We start from the raw sequence: 17,603 nt of genomic DNA, 5'->3' as shown, positions 1-17,603 counted from the left end.
CCATGCTGCCCTGCATTAATGATTTTATATTTTTAAATCAAATGCAATTTAAGCTAATTATGGCAATCACAATAACTACATGACTGTTAAATCTGGAAAATCTGCAATACGGTCGCACATTACAGTATGCTCATTACCAAAGACATTTCTCAAGCTGCTGTGTTGTGCAACTATTTAGAATAAATCAATTTGTGGCCTGGGCTTAGTGTAAATTACCACGGTTAATTGTTTATTGCATAACTTACCTATTGCAGAAGACTGATGCATATTTCACTAAATTGCCAAGCTGCTCAAATTCATGTTCAAAAGCAAAACAGCCAGCATGAGGTTGTGGAACATCGGAACGAGAGGGTGCCATTCAGCCCATCGAGTCTGCTCCAGCATTCAATATGATCATGGCTGATCATTCACTTCAATTCCTTTTTACCACATGAACCCCATATCCCTTTCTGTCACTGGCATTTAGATATTTGACAACGACCACATCAAGCAGGCTCAATGACTGAGCTTCCACATCCTCTGGGATAGGGAATTCCAAACGCTCACAACCCCTCGGAGTAAAACAAAATGCTCCGCATCTTTGTCCTGAGTGGCTTCTCTCTTCTTCTGAAATTGTGTCCCCTGGTTCTAGACTCCCCAATGACGGGAAGCAACTTATCCGCGTCGACCCGGTCTCTCCTGTTCAGTATTTTGTAAGGTTTCAATGAGATCACCTCTCAGTCTTTGAAACTTTCGAGAATACAGGCCCAGTTTCCCCAGTCTCTCTCCATGGGACAGTCCCGCCATCCCAGCAACAAGTCTGGTGAATGCTATCTTTCTACATTGTACTATTTGATGATTTTATGACTCTGTAAATGTTAATTTTTGACAGCAGCTTTGTGAAAGCCTGAAGGACTGGCAGCAGGAAAGGAAGCACTAGCATCTCACAACTGTGCATGTTGTGTCCAGCATGAAGCAACTAGAATGTCTGTTTACAAATAGACAAGTGCTATCCATGCAGCTGTATAGGACGTTGGTGAGGCCACACCTGGAGCATTGTGAGCAGTTTTAGGGTCCTTATCTGAGGAAGGATGTTCTTGCGATGGAGGGAGGGCAGCGAAGGTTTACCAGGTTGATTCCAGAGATGGCGGGACTGTTCATTGGAGTTTGGGAGAGTGAGAGGGGATTGCATAGAAACGTACAAAATTCTAATAGGATTACACAGGATGGATTCGGAAAGAATCCACCTACCCTGCACATCTTTGGGTTGTGGGGATGAGACCCACGCAGACACGGGGAGAATGTACAAACTCCACACAGACAGTCACCTGGGGCCGGGATCGAACCTGGGACCTCGGCGCCATGAGGCAGCAGTGCTAGCCACCGCACCTCCCCCCCGCACCCCAGTTGTGTAAACTGTATAAATATCAGACTCTACCCAGTTATTGGCAAGCTCAGCTCCCTCTGTCTTACCTGCATTGTCACCATTTCACATCGAGGAATTCGCTTTTCAAAATCGTCAAAATACCTGCGGAGACCAGTGAAACCATTGTGAATGAATGAATGAGTCATTTGACAGAAATTCAGTGTGAGCTCTCATCGCTGCAAGAATCTGTGGGTTCATTGCTTAGCAGAAAGCTCCCTCCTCCACATTGCTTTGTTTCAGACTCAGCTTAATTTTATTGAAAGTGAAGACAGTTTCACAACACCATAAGTGTACACGGACTCTGATTGGCAACAAGAAGGTGCAATTTTCCTATCGACCCTCATATATGATAGAAGTTCGGTGAAAATGTTAATCAGGATGCAAACTATATTTCTGCATGGTTTAATGATTTTTTTTTTTTTAATTCTCAATTCTTCTTTTCCAATTAAGGGGCAATCCATGGCCAATCCAGCTAGCCTGCACATCTTTGGGTTGTGGGTTGAGACCGACGCAGACACGGGCGAGAATGTGCAAACTCCACACGGACAGTGGCCCAGAGCCGGGATCGAACTCAGGTTCTCAGCGTCGTGAGGCAGCAGTGCTAACCCACTGCAACACCGTGCCACCCTTGCATGGTTCAATGATACCATAAAATACTTTTCAAATAAATGTATGACCAGTCTCAATGAAAACTTTCTAATGGTTTTTTTAAAAGTGTAATGCAACTCAGAGATGTTAAGTTACTGTCACATGAAGAGGGGAGCATTTCGACAGAGATCATTTGCCCAAAGTTAGATCGAGCTTTTGACGTCGCATTTGGAAACATCCCAAGAAACAATGAAAAACAAGAAAGTTTCCACAGGTGGCTTTTCATGCCCCTGAAGCCGATGTTAAATAACCATTTACAAACTTCTTTCAATGACGAGATCACACCCCAATATTGAAAAATCAACTCCGCACAACTTACTTCAAACCAATCCGCTGATGATAATTTAGTATGTGTTCATTTTCTCTCAGATCTAAAAAGTTGTTAAAAAAATCACATTTCAAATCGTTAATCTCCATTTACACTTCAAAATATAGGAAAAAAAACTTAATTGCCAAGTGTTAGATGAGTAAAGTTACAGTGTAACTCAGCCATCGAGGCCAGTATATTTCACAGTTTAATCGTGGTCCGTCCTGAGACAGTTTATTGTTACTCGGAGAAGCAGTGTACATCTATATTAATGACCTGGACTTTGCACAAAGGGCACAAGCTTGTAGATGATATAAAACTCAGAATTATAGCAAAGAATGAGGACGGTAGTAGCATGTTCTCCTGAACGGAGTGGCTTTTAGTAGCAGTTAAGTCAGACCTGGACTAGACTGGCTAAGGATGACAGATTTCCCTCCATAAAGGTCATTAGTGAACATAAGACCATAAGGCATAGGAGCAGAATTAGGCCACTCGGCCCATCGAGTCTGCCCGCCATTCAATCATGGCTGATATTTTTCTCATCCCCATTCTCCTGCCTTCTCCCCGTAACCCCTGATCCCCTTATTGATCAAGAACCCATCTATCTCTGTCTTAATGACACTCAGTGATTTGGCCTCCACAACCTTCGGCAAAGAGTTCCACAGATTCACCACCCTCTGGCTGAAGAAATCACTCCTCATCTCTGTTTTAAAGGATCGTCCCTTTAGTCTGAGATTGTGTCCTCTGGTTTTAGTTTTTCCTACAAGTGGAAACATCCTCTCCACGTCCACTCTATCCGGGCCTCGCAGTATCCTGTATGTTTCAATAAGATCCCCTCCTCATCCTTATGAGCTCCAACGAGTACAGACCCAGAGTCCTCAACCGTTCCTCATTCCAGGGATCATTCTTGTAAAGGAAGGGTGTGAAGGACTTTTATAACAATCGGATCGTTGTCATGGGCCATTCACACCGGCGAGATTCTCTAGTTCCGTCAACAGCACACCTCCTCCAGCGGGTTTGCCGGCGGTGAGAGTCGGGCAGAATGGGAATTCGCATTGACAGCAGAGGGAGCAGAGAATCCACTACCGCCTCCCACCCGGGAGAAACACATGGCTGGGAGGCCGGAGAGTTCTGCCCACAGTCACCGTTACTGAGGCTAACTTTGATTCCGTTTTTTTTTTCCTTTCATTAATTTAAAGTCCATGCTGGGATCTGAGTGCAATGCCACCAGGGCAATAGATTACCAGTCTGGTGACACCACCCACTTTATGCCACTCTCTAGTCTCCTATGAAGTGAGACATTTTGGAAGGAAGGATAAGGCGAGGTAATATGAACTACATTATGTAATTTTAAAAGGGGATGCAGGCAGAGAAACAACTAGGGCTGTGCATTCACTAATCTTTGCAGGTGGCAAGGCAAGTTGAGAAAGCGGTTAAAAACCACCATCCTGAGTGTTATAAATAGGAGTAGAGTTCAAGAGTAATGGGGCTGTGCTAAACACTGGTTAGATCTCAATTAGAACATTGTGCTCAATTCTGCCCATCATACTTCAGGAGGGATGTCAATGCCTTGGAGAGGACGAAGACGAGATTTACTATAAGGGTATCAGGGCTATGACGGGCCAGGGGTTAGAGAACCCCAAAGTGTATCATGGAGTTCACCTGACCCATAACTGAATAGATTGTGGTTATTGGGAGCACAAGGGCCTACTCTACAGGTGTGATGCAACAGAGAGCTAAAGTATGTTCAAACAAAAACAAGGTTCATTCTATGAAATCCAATTAACACTTCATAAACTCACAGTAAATATCTTAACAACTATCAACGCCAATAATCCCTGCAGATACAATATTGTACACCAAATTAGATGTGAGGGTGAATTGTGACGAGGATGCAGGGATCCTACAGCAAGATCTGGACAGGTTGGGCGAGTGGCCAAACCAATGGCAGATGCAGTATAATTTGGATAAGTGTGAGGTTATTCATTTTGGAAACAAAAACAGGAAGGCAGATTATTACCTGAATGGTTGTGAATTGGGAGATGGGAGTGTGCAGCGGAACCTGGGTGTCCTTGTGCACCATTCGCTGAAGGTAAGCATGCAGGTGCAGCAGCCGGTAAAGAAGGCTAATGGTATGTTGGCCTTCATTGCAAGAGGTTGAGAGTATAGAAGCAGGGATGTGTTGCTGCAATTGTACAGGGCCTTGATGAGGCCACACTTGGGAGTATTGTGAGCAGTTTCAGTCTCCTTCTCTGAGGAAGGATGTTTTTGCTCTTGAGGGAGTGCAGCAAAGGTTTACCAGACTGATTCCAGGGATGGCGGGACTATCATGAGGAGAGATTGACTCGGGCAGCACGGTAGCATTGTGGATAGCACAATTGCTTCACAGCTCCAGGGTCCCAGGTTTGATTCCCGGCTTGGGTCACTGTCTGTGCAGAGTCTGTACATTCTTCCCATGTGTGCGTGGGTTTCCTCCGGGTGCTCCCGTCTCCTCCCACAGTCGAAAGCTGTGCAGGTTAGGTGGATTGGCCATGCTAAATTGCCCTCAGTGTCCAAAATTGCCCTTAGTGTTGGGTGGGGTTACTGGGTTATGGGGATATGGTGGTGTGGGCTTGGATAGGGTGCTCTTTCCAAGAGCCGGTGCAGACTCGATGGGCCGAATGGCCTCCTTCTGCACTGTAAATTCTATGAAAGTCTAGGTTGGGTTTGCTCTCGCTGGAGTTCAGAAGGATGAGGGGGGATCCCAGAGAGACTTATAAAATTCTAACAGGACTAGACAGGGTAGATGCAGGGAAGATGTTACCAATGATGGGTGTGTCCAGAATGAGGGGTCACAGCCTGAGGATTCAGGGTAAACCATTTCAGACAGAGATAAGGAGACATTTCTTCACACAAAGAGTGGTGAGCCTGTGGAATTCATTATCAGTGGGATTGGTTGATGCTAAAACATTGAATATATTCAAGAGGCAGCTGGATATAGCACTTGGGGAGAATGGGATCAAAGGCTATGGGGAAGAAGCAGGATTAGGCTATTGAGTTGGATGGTCAGCCATGATCGTGATGAATGGTGGAGCAGGCTCGAAGGGCCAAAAGGCCTTCTCCTGCTCCTAGCCTATCTTCTATGCATCTGTATATGTATGTATAAGTAAACCTTAATCTTTCCTTGCAACATCCATAAGACAAATACCCTCTTTAACACAAGATCAGTTTAAAATTCTCTACTGAGAGCTGTCAGCACTTTGAAATCCTCAAATGATCTGGAGACAGTCTTTAGATTGCAGAGAGAGATCCTTACACAGCCGCTTGCTTTTCCTGCAGCTATCCAGCTCTCAAAACAAAACTAAAACACACCCTGTAGCAGAAACAGCCCAATGCGAAGTAAAAACAGACAAGACAGCCCAGCTCCACCCATTCTCTGACATCACTACAGTTATTTTATAAACACCCATTTCTTAAAAGTATTCTCACATGACAGAGCAAGGGACATCAGTAATGTGCAGGGGCTGGGTAAGCAGGGGTAACTGTCTTTCGAGCAGAGGATTTTAAGAGGAGATTTAATAGAAATTTTCAAAATCAGAAAGAATGGCATTCCAGGCAGCATGGTGGCGCAGAGATTAGCACTGCTGCCTCACGGCACGCAGCACCTGGTTCGATCCCAGCCCTGGGTCAAAGTCCGTGTGGAGTTTGCACATTCTCCCCGTGTCTGCGTGGGTCTTATCCCCAGAACCCAAAGATGTGCAGTGTAGGTAGATTAGCCACGCTAAATTGCCCCCGAATTAGAAAAAAAAAATAATTGGGGACTCTTAAGTTTATTGAAAAAAAAAGAATGACATCCTGCTTCTGTAGAAGGACCTGCAATGCACTGGCTAAAAGGGTGGTTAAAGCTATTTCAATATTCAAATTCAGGATCCAATAAATGCTTGAAGGGGGGGGGGGAAGGAAATACAGGTTTTTGAGGATAGGTGGAGGAATGAGATTAATTGAATAGCTGTACCAAAGAGCTGACAGGCATTATGGGCTGAATGGCCTCATTCTGTGCTGTATCATTCTACAATTCTATGAATCCTTTGAACAAAAATGTGGGAAAATTATTCTGTTTCATTCATCATTTGGAAACCTTCTCATTAATCTGTATTCACAGTGCATTTTTTAAAAATAAATTTAATGTATCCAATTCTTTTTTTCTCAATTAAGGGGCAATTTAGCGTGGCCATTCCACCTACCCTTTGACAAAAAGTCATTGGACTCGAAACTTTAGCTCTTTTCTCTCCCTACAGATGCTGCCAGACCTGAGATTTTCAAGCATTTTCTCTTTTGTTTCAGATTCCAGCATCCGCAATAATTTGCTTTTACCCTGCACATCTTTTTGGGGTGGAGACCCACGCAGACACGAGGGGAATGTGCAAACTGCACACAGACAGTGACCTGGGGCCGGGATCGAACGCGGGTCCTCAGCACCGTGAGGCAGCAGTGCTAACCACTGCGCCCACATGCCGCCTCACAGTGCATATTTAACTGTCAAGAGGAGAGGGGAAAAAAGTGAAAAGGGGCCATAAAGCAAATATGCTCACTGGCTGGTAGTTCCGTCCACAATGTACTCCAGCATGCAGATGCAGTGAATAGCATTTATACAGATGCCAACACAGGAGATAAATGCATAAGCAGCAATTTGTTTTGCACATTATACACACACAACAGTTGTACAATAGCATGCATTTTCCATAAATGGCCCGGGGTACTTAACCATCATTCAACAGAATACCAAAGTATATATCAAACGAAACATACACCCTTTTGTGCATGTTTTGCATGGTAGAGATTCAAACGGAATATTTTCAAACTTGTTTATTGGGTCGCTAGCTTTATGGATAACTTTACGAAACTCAAAACGTTTACGACAGAAAGGATGGAGAGATTTCACTAAACATACCATCCAAGGTTTTGATTCCCTCCTCCACAAATTTTCTTGCAGCCGCAGGCCTGTAGGGTGGAAACATCCGTCAGAACAGCTCTCGGAGGCCAAAGTATGTCTAAAAATACAGGAAATTACCCTGCCTGCAAATGGATGCATCCGCTTCATGACCAATACATCCAAAAGATTACATCGAATCAAGATGATGTAGTTGAACTGCACTTATTTCACGAGGATCTTTCAATTGTAAGCTTGGTAAACATAAATCCATTTTAAACTCTTCTCCATTCCCCAATATCTCAAGGTTTTCAGCCTGGTACTTAGATTCCTTCAAGGGTTCTCTTTTTGCCACCTCTGTCAGCCCTACAACCGTCCAAATCGATGTTGCCTTCCAACTCTGGACTCTTGTGCATCAGACACAACCCCACTGTCAACACTTAAGCCAGCTCTGCTCTACATTCTGAAATTCCCTCCCAAAACCTCTTCACGTAGTCCTTTTTCTTTCAAACCAACCTTCAAACCCAGCTCTTACACCAAGCTTTTGTTCGCCTCACTGATGGCGTTTGGCTCCTTCTGAAATGTTTTGTCTTGGGAAGTATTTTTGAAATACTTTTTTTTCTCCCACCTTTCGGGCTCTGAATGAATGCAAGCAGTTCTTGTCAGAAGATGACAAAAGGCCTCTGCCAAGAGCGTTTCCCATCTTTTCAGATACTTCCTGGGGAACACTGGACAAAATAAAGCTGAATAAAAATAGACAGCTGAAAGTGTGTGCTGCAGAACTTACACTTAATGTTCAAACATGCTCTGCCTTTCATTGTTTCTTTTATTTCAGTCTTGAGGAGGAGGCTGGACTAATAATCCAGAAACCCCGCCTGATGCTCTGGGGACCCGTGTTCAAAACCTGCTCTGTCATGTGGAGAAATTTGAATTCAGCAAAAATCTGAAATTTAAAGTCTGATGATGAGCATGAAACCATTGTCGTAAAAACCCATCAGGTTCACTAATGTCCTGTAGGGAAAGAAATCTGCCGTCCTTACCCGGTCTGGCCTACATGTGACTCCAGACCAACAGCAATGTGGTTGACTCTTAAATACCCTCAGGGATGGTGACCCAGTGACACCCACATCTCGTGAACGAATAAAGAGAGATAAAAGTCCACTACTTTTTACATTCTCCTCTAGATTCTCATCTCCATGGCACCCCCTATTTACCATCAGAAGCGACGTAAAGATTTTTAAAAAAAATCACATCACTGGATACAAAAACCCTTCCCTCAGAATGGGTGTTCAGACCAGAAATGTTCGCTGACTCTTGTTTATAGAATTTGCAGTGCAGAAGGAGACCATTCGGCCCATTGCGTCCACATTAGTCATTGGAAAGAGGACCCTACTTAATCCCATGCCTTCACCCTATCCCCGTAACCCCACCTAACCTTTTTGGACACGAAGGGCCAATTTAACACGGCCAATCCACCCAACCTGCACATCTTTGGACTGTGGGAGAAAACCGGAGCACCCGGAGGAAACCCAAGCAGACACGGGAAGAATGTCCAGAACCACAGGTCACAGCCTGAGGATTCAGGGTAAACCATTTCGGACAGAGATAAGGAGACATTTCTTCACACAAAGAGTGGTGAGCCTGTGGAATTCATTACCACAGGAAGTAGTTGATGCTAAAACATTGAATATATTCAAGAGGCGGCTGGATATAGCACTTGGGGAGAATGGGATCAAAGGCTATGGGGAGAAAGCAGGATTAGGCTATTGAGTTGGATGATCGGGCATGATAGTGATGAATAGCGGAGCAGGCTCGAAGGGCTAAAAGGTCTCCTCCTGCTCCGCCTATCTATGTTACGTGCAAACTCCACACAGTAACCCAAGGCCGGAATTGAACCTGGGTAGCTAGAGCTGTGAGGCAGCAGTGCTAACCACTGTGCCACCATGCTGTCCACAGTCGCTACCTGACCCACTCAGTGTTCACTTCCTGTTCTGCTTTTGTTTGCAGATTTTGCACATCTGCAGTATTTTGTTTTTGTCGCTCTCAGTGACTGATTCCAAAAATACTAAAAATGCAAGAAGAATCCTACTACCACAAGAATGAATCATACAACTGGATCCTGTTTTTCTTCCAAGGATCATAGAATTTATCGTACAAAATGAGGCCATTCAGCTGTCATTCCTACTGGCACTTCGAAAGAGCCGACCAATTTAGTCCCACACCCAGCTTATTCCGCACAACGGTGCAAATTAATCCTCAAGTACATGTCCAATTGCTTTGAAAAGTTCTGAGAAAATCTGATTCCACCGCCTGTTTTAGATCTTTACAACCCTTCAGAAAGAAATATCAACCCCCTTCTAGTTCCTTTGCCAATTTTAAATCTGCCTGAAGAAACAGCTTCTCCCTACTTGCTCTATCAAAACCCATCATAATTGGAACACCTCTATTCGACTCCTCTTAACCTTCCTCTGCTCCGAGAAGAACAGTCGCAGCTTCTGCGATCTCTGCACATAATTGAACTCCCTCAAAGACATTTTTTGAATAATTGAACTCCCTTCATTCCCAGCATCAACTTGACAAATCTTCTATCTCCCTTCCCCACAAAGCCTTGACATTTTTTTAAAATTTAAAGTACTAAATTCCTTTTTTTCCAATTAAGGGGCAATTTAGCATGGCCAATCCGCCTACACTGCACATCTTTGGGCTGTGGGGCTGAGACCCACACAGACACGGGGAGAGCGCGAAAACTCCACACAGACAATGACCTGGGGCTGGGTTCAAACCACGGTCCTCGGCGCCGTGAACCACTGTGCCACCGTACCGCCCGAGGCCTTGACATCCTTCATAAAGTTTGGTACCCAGAATTGCACACAGTACTCTAACTGAGGCCTAACTAGCCAGGACTCATTTGTTTTCGTATTCAAATTAGGGTTAGGGTAAGTCAAATTAGGGCGGCACAGTGACTCAATCCCGGCCCTGGGTTACTCTCCGTGTGCAGTTTGCACATTCTCCTGTGTCTGTGTGGGTTTTGCCCCCAAAAAGATGGGCGGGAGTGGGGAACAGCATGAGGTACAGCGGTTAGCACTGGGACTGCAGCGCTGAGGACCCGGGTTCGAATCCCGGCCCTGGGTCACTGTCCGTGTGGGGTTTGCACATTCTCCCCGTGTCTGCGTGGGTTTCGCCCCAACAACCCAAAGATGTGCAGGGTAGGTGAATTGGCCACTCTAAATTGCCCCTTAATTGGAAATAATGAATTGAGTACAGTAAATGTATTTTTAAAAGAGTCAAATATCCCAATACGCTTTCTTACCCACCTGTTATCATTTTCAAGGATTTGTATATATGTACCTCGGGTCCCTGAGGCCTCCTCAATATAGCACCATTTAGATGAGGCTGTCGCAAAAAAGGTTGTTTAGCCCAAAATGTACCATTTTTCACACTTATCCATGTACAGTTCTGCCATGTTCCTACACACTTCACCCATCTGCATACGTGTTCCTGAGGTTTGCTGCTAACTTCCTTGCTATTTACTAGGTAAAATTTTGTATTATCGGCAAACTTCAAATGTAGTCCCTCCCAAGTCACTTGTATGCAATGAAAAAATACATCACCTTAACACCAAACCCAAAAAGATGAAACATCAGAATTTCCACTTGTCTGTGGTCATTCAAGCACCCCAATAAACGAGAGGCAACAGTAACAGTGGAACTTTCATTATCCACTCCCCAATTGTCTGCCTTCATGATTAAGTGGTCCTTTGTGCAATATTATTCCAATTGATATCTCGTGAATCGTTATTGTTTTTTTGTAATTCAGCTTCTTTATATGGCAAATAAAGCTGTACAATTTATTTCTTATTATTTATGGCAATTCTGTCATCGTTCTCTACCTCGGGCATTGTTATAACTAACATCTGTACAAGACTAAATTCAGAGTAATCATGATACAGCCAGGAGCAATGGGTGGGGAACCTCTCCATTTTGGCAGAGAATGCAAGTTCCGCTCCATTAACTGTTGTCGTCTTTTAAGCTTACCCTATTCCAGTCACTCTGGTTAAAAAGTTAATTGATGAACTCGTATCATCGTGACGAATCTGGAAAGGAAATAAAACAGAAGATTACAATGGCAACACAGAAACACAAGAAAGGACAACTGAATCAATTTAAATAGGAACATATGCTTGTAATCTGAGCAGTGTTGCATTGGTGTGAAATTTTATGCAGTGGGAAATGCGGCTATTAATTCTGATCAAAAAAATTGTAATTTTTAAAAGACATATTAATGACCGATTGTGGAGACTTTTAAAAATAAATTTAGAGCACCCAATCCTTTTTTCCAATTAAGAGGCAATTTTAACGTGGCCAATCCACCTACCCTGCACATTTTTGTGTTATGGGGGTGAGACCCACGCAGACACGGGGAGAATGTGACTTCACAAAGTGACCCGGGGCCGGGTCCCCGGCGTTGCGGGGCAGCTGTGCTAACCGCTGCGCCACCATCCCGCCCCCGGATTGTGGAGAAGTAACCGAAAAAGAACCCTTTTTGAAATGAAGTTTTCCATTGCTATGGACCATTGATTATTCATAAATCACGATTAGTTTGCAAGAAATAATTCTTTGTCCATATGTGGCACTTCAAGGGAGCTGTCCCCCCAACAAATACCTTGACCCGATGTGACAACACAAGGGGAAGAGAGTAAGATATCCCTCGGAACTGCACAATGGTAACACAGAAGTTCATTCCGAATTCTGAGGAGACTGCTGATTTAGTATATGCCGATAGCAAACAATTATATCTTCACAGACTATGAACATTAATTAACTATGGATGCTCATTTAAGCGATTTTCTTGTGTGAATATACTACTTGAATATCCGTTATAAAGAGTTATTCCAATGGAACACAGTATATTATTTTTTATTCCTGAAAATCGTGTCCCTGAATGAAGATGCATGACACAATCCCACTTTGCATGGAGATACTCCCCTACTTGTAGTTACACCGTGTACATTCTACACACAAGTGATAATGTGAAGTACAGCTGGCGAACCAAAATGACTTTTACAAATTGAGTAAGAGAGGAGGCTGAAAGATGGGACTCGGGGTAAATCAGCAGTGGTGCCAAACATGGGGAATGAGTAAGGAAGAGAAGACACACCAGTATTTCTACGTTAGGTTACGCATTACGATAGGACGGGGGTGTGGGTTGAGGTAGGGTGCTCTTTCGGAGGGTCGTGCAGACTCAATGGGCCGAATGGGCTCCTTCTGCACTGTAGGGATTCTATGAAATGCAATCAATGTTGTAACATAGGAATGCGGTGGCCAATTTGCATGAATAGCAAGAGAAGGGAAAATGACCAAATAATGGCCAGGATTCTCCGTCTGGAGATGACTTTCTCCCACCGGAGCTGAACTACACCAGATTTGCCAGCATTCTGTGATGCCCAATCCCTAACACCGCCTGAAGGCCCGGTGAGATCTCCACCTCCAGATAATGGGATTCCCACCACAGTGAGCAGGCGGCCCGATAGCATGGTCCAGCAGCTGGGCCTCCCGCAACACAATTCAGTATCCCCCCCCAAACTGACAGTACGGGGGTGACCCGACTCTACACCCCCCCCCCCCCCCCCGCTACAGACCCCCTAATTAAAGATATCCCCAAAGACCCCCTAATTAAAGAGACAACCACTGAGACTTGAAGTAGTCAGCAGTGAAACTAATAGAAAGCTCTTTGATGTGGTCCAGGAGCTGTCAATCAGAGCTTGATGTTTAAAAATACTACTTCAAAGTCACTCAAGCATATGAATGAAACAATGCAGCCACCTGGGTGAGAGTGGATGCTGTCAATCACAGCCTAGTAAAATCAATATGACAGAGAAAGGTACGAATGGCTTGCAGATCAAAGATTGGAGTGGGGTTTAAACTGGTTTTCTCTTTCCAGGAATTGACAGGTGCTGCCTCCTCTGACTGTTAGGGGTGGTGTCTCTGGTAGGGGTTAATTGGTGGTCTCTGGTTCGCGTCTCTTTAATTGGGGGGGAGGTTTCTGGTGGGGGTCTTTAATTATGGGATCTCTGGTGGGAGGGTTTGGTCTGGTAGGGTGGGGTGGGCACGTCTTGTATTGTTGGGGAGGGAGCAGCCCTCCGATTTACTTTGGGGGTAACTCCTTTAAAGATATACCCCATTGGCCCACCGCATCAAAGCCACGCTTGACAAGACCTGCATCAATTCTCGCCCTTATGATTCCCGGCCCAAAGGACTGGAGAATCACGAGGGCCCAGAGAATATGTTGTGTGGCCCCGTTAATAGGAGGCAAATGGGTCTTAATGGCCCATATGCATCCTCCAACTGGCGCAGGACACGATCCTCGATCCCAACGCCAGCAGGGGACCGGAGCATCGGCTGGCGCCGATCCTGGATCCCTCCATGCCCCCGATCCTGGATCCCTCCTTCCCCCCGGCAGTGGAGTTCCCGATGCTTGCAGAATCCAGCCCAATATGTTCGGAATGTTGGGTGAGGGATAAATATTAGCCAGGATACCTGAAATATCAGAACATGTGGTGAAAGAAGATTACGTAGCCAATGGTGATCTCTTCAAAGGTGATGTAATTTCCTATTTTGATGTCAAGCATCACTCAATCCGTCAATCATTAAATTTAAAGAGGTGAATTGTAACCCTGAAGTCCAGAGAAATGCACACTGCACCTTTTCCAATTTTTGCAGCTTCCCCGTTGCCAGGAACTCATCGATCTTCTTTGCAATCCTGTCACCGACTCCATCCTGGAAATGGAGGTGAGAGAGAATTAACAACATGTTCATTCAGCTGACGTGCACTCGGCAAACCGGGTGAGTTTTCTGTCCGGCGCTCTGCAATTGGCAGGAGCGTTTACAAAGATTGGTCGGGCTGACTTATTCAGCCTGTTTAAGAGAGAGGATTTGAGTTCTACCATCTTCTCCGAAACATGGCATGGTGGAGATGATGAACTTGACCTTGCTGGAAGAAATGGAGGTGAATGCAGTGCTACAACCCATGATCCAGCTCATTATGGTCTTCCAATCTAAATTTGTTGTATAAAAGTGGCAGGCTTCAGCTTTCTGTAGCTTAATTGCATTGTATTAGAATAACCCATTGGTCTTCTCTTTCTAAACAGGTTCGCAATATCTAATAATAAGAATCTTTATTATTGTCACAAGTAGGTCTACATTAACACTGCAATGAATTTACTGTGAAAATCCCCTCGTTGCCACACTCTGGCGCCCAGAGGGAGAATTCAGAATGTCCAATTCACCTAACCTGCATGTCTTTGGGCTGTGGGAGGAAACCGGAGCACCCGGAGGAAACCCACACAGATGCGGGGGGAACGTGCTGACTCTGCACAGACAGTGACCCAAGCCGGGAATTGAACCTGGGACCCTGGCGCTGTGAAGCAACGGTGCTGACCACTGTGCTACCGTGCCGCCAATCTTTGTGGCAGACTTGTGTTAGTGATGACAAGCTGGTGCTCTGCACCAGGTCTGCACATTTGGCGAGCAGGAGAACCCTGTTGTGAGTTGCAGTCCCAACTCCTTCCTGTTCGATGGTTCATTTCCAGAGTTCGGAGTTCTTTCCGACCCTGGCATTGAAGACCCCAAGCAGAATGAAAACTATCCCAGACACACAAGAAATTCACTCACTTTCTCACATGTGCTAGTTTGCAGATTGCATTCGATGTGAAAGCTCAGGGGGATAAAAAAGTACCACCTTCGTTACATGCTTGTCCAATCTGTGCACTCAGCTGCTACTGCCAACTCCTATTACAGTCCGGAATCTTTCCTATTTCTCAATTCTATCGTTAAATTCTCCACTGTGATTGGGCTATATGGGAGGAGCGGGCACGGCAGGCACCAGGCTGAGGAGAGCTCCGAGTGGCATTGCTCACTGACATTGATTCGGCTATACGGGAGGAGCGGGCACGACAGGCACCAGGCTGAGGAGAGCTCCGAGTGGCACACTGACCTTGATTGGGCTATATGGGAGGAGCGGGCACGGCAGGCACCAGGCTGAGGAGAGCTCTGAGTGGCATTGCTCACTGACCTTGATTGGGCTATACGGGAGGAGCGGGCATGGCAGGCACCAGGCTGAGGAGAGCTCAGAGTGGCACCCTAACCTTGATTGGGCTATACGGGAGGAGCGGGCACGGCAGGCACCAGGCTGAGGAGAGCTGAGTGGCATTGCTCACTGACCTTGATTGGGCTATACGGGAGGAGCGGGCATGGCAGGCACCAGGCTGAGGAGAGCTCCGAGTGGCACCCTAACCTTGATTGGGCTATACAGGAGGAGCGGGCACGGCAGGCACCAGGCTGAGGAGAGCTCCGAGTGGGGCTGTTCACTGACATTGATTCGGCTATACGGGAGGAGCGAGCACGGCAGGCACCAGGCTGAGGAGAGCTCCGAGTGGCACCCTAACCTTGATTGGACTATACGGGAGGAGTGGGCACAGCAGGCACCAGGCTGAGGAGAGCTCCGAGTGGGGCTGCTCACTGACCTTGATTGGGCTATACGGGAGGAGTGGGCACAGCAGGCGCCAGGCTGAGGAGAGCTCCGAGTGGCACTGCTCACTGACCTTGATTCAATTATACGGGAGGGGCGGGCACGGCAGGCACCAGGCTGAGGAGAGCTACGAGTGGCACCCTGACCTTGATTGGGCTATACGGGAGGAGTGGGCATGGCAGGCACAAGGCTGAGGAGAGCTCTGAGTGGCGCTGCTCACTGACCTTAGGCGGAGATTTGTTAAACCAGTAAAACCATGTCTGAAAGAAAAGCTGTCATTAAGAATACTGACATGTCTGAAGACATGCAGCAGGTAGCTGTGGAATGTGCTACCCCAGGCACTAGAGAAGTACAATATTAAAAAAGACATAGCAGCTTACATCAAGAAGGGATGTAGTACAATCCCACGTGGCATTGTATCGTGGGTAGAAACTTTGGCAGCTATGTGACTCATGAAACAAAACACTTAATCTATTTCTACGTGGGCCAGGTGGCCATCCTTCTACAGATGTGCAATAGAGATCATCCTATCCGGCTGCATCATAGCCTGGTATGGCAACTGCTCAGTCCAAGATTGCAAGAAACTGCAGACTGTGGTGAACTCAGCCCAATGCATCACACAAACTTTGCTACCCCTACATTGATTCTGTATACACCTCTCGCTGCTTCAGGAAGGCAGACAGCATTATCAGAGACCCCTCCCACCCAGGCATTGCCCTCTTCCAGACCCTTCCATCAGGCATATGATCCAGGCATATGAACAGCTTCTTCCCCACAGCTACAAGACTTCTCAGCGACTCCCCCTCGGACTGATCTGTTCCCTGTAAGAACACTATTCACGACGCCCTATGCTGCTCTTGCTCGTGTATTTGCTTTGTTTGGCCCCTTGTTCCGCACTGTAACCAATCACTGTTTTGTCGATGTACCATTTGTCAATGTTCCCTGTGTGTCTACAATGTACGTACGTTTCTCGGCTGCAGAAAAATACTTTTCACTGTACTTCGGTACATGTGACAATAAATCAAATCAATCAATCCTCCTTTTTAAATCTGGCTGAAGAGGATGAACAAATTGATTTCAAATGCAGTTGATCCAAGTAAAAGACTACTTTAATTAAAAAAGTAATTTGTTTTGACCAGCCTACAAAGGGAAAGATGAGGAAGAATGTGTCCAGTGTAATTTCCAGCACAGTCAATCCAAATTTATGATTTATTTCTGGAACAAGCCTTTCCATTCACCTGAAGAAGGAGCCGTGCTCCGAAAGCTCGTGTTTGAAACAAACCTGTTGGACTTTAACCTGGTGTTGTAAGACTTCTTACAATCCAAATTTAAGCTGCTTTCTTTCCTTCTCTTCCCTCACCCCCACCAAACCCTCCTGCAACGGTGATGTTTTCTGATGACTTGTATTTATTTTCTTTATGTGAATGACCAACATTTCTGATTTCCAATTCAATAAACAAGTTTTGATTGCAAAACAAAAAATTCTTCACGGTCTTACACCTCTTCTGACATCCTCTCTTTATCAGTGAAATTATTTCATTCTTATCCACTGCGCCTTCTCCTCCCCTCTACATTTCCCCATCTTTCGTGTCGACTATTTGAATCAGTAGGTTTGGTTTCCCAGTAGTTATGGCTACCATGTCACACCCTTCAAGCTGAATTTGCTCCTGGAATTCACTCCATTTTTTTCTTTATATTCCTTGCCCTTGTGCAGAAAACGGTTCTTTGGGTCACATAGCACACCTCATTTCACTTCAAACCATTTAACGTACAGCACGCCAAATGTATTTCAGGTGTAAATCATTTTT

At 45.5% G+C, this 17,603-nt stretch overlaps 1 protein-coding gene and 1 pseudogene across 1 annotated transcript in view; one reads left to right on the top strand and one right to left on the bottom strand.

The window, feature by feature from the left end:
- polb (polymerase (DNA directed), beta) overlaps positions 1-17,603 on the bottom strand; it is a 114,515-nt gene that overhangs the window by 86,171 nt on the left and 10,741 nt on the right. Inside the window, exons 4-8 of the mRNA XM_038785218.1 lie at positions 13,971-14,045; positions 11,304-11,362; positions 7,291-7,340; positions 2,373-2,424; positions 1,453-1,507 (exon numbers count right to left, since the gene is read on the bottom strand). Of these exons, the coding sequence (XP_038641146.1) occupies positions 1,453-1,507; positions 2,373-2,424; positions 7,291-7,340; positions 11,304-11,362; positions 13,971-14,045 (291 nt within the window). The remainder of the gene's footprint in view (positions 1-1,452; positions 1,508-2,372; positions 2,425-7,290; positions 7,341-11,303; positions 11,363-13,970; positions 14,046-17,603) is intronic.
- On the top strand, positions 16,012-17,594 carry LOC119957415 (annotated as a pseudogene).

The sequence above is a fragment of the Scyliorhinus canicula genome, chromosome 26 (genome assembly GCF_902713615.1).
Source record: "Scyliorhinus canicula chromosome 26, sScyCan1.1, whole genome shotgun sequence".
Classification (NCBI taxonomy): Eukaryota; Metazoa; Chordata; class Chondrichthyes; order Carcharhiniformes; family Scyliorhinidae; genus Scyliorhinus; species Scyliorhinus canicula.
Note: the sequence above shows the minus strand (reverse complement) of the source record. Positions and strands in the feature narration are given on the sequence as shown.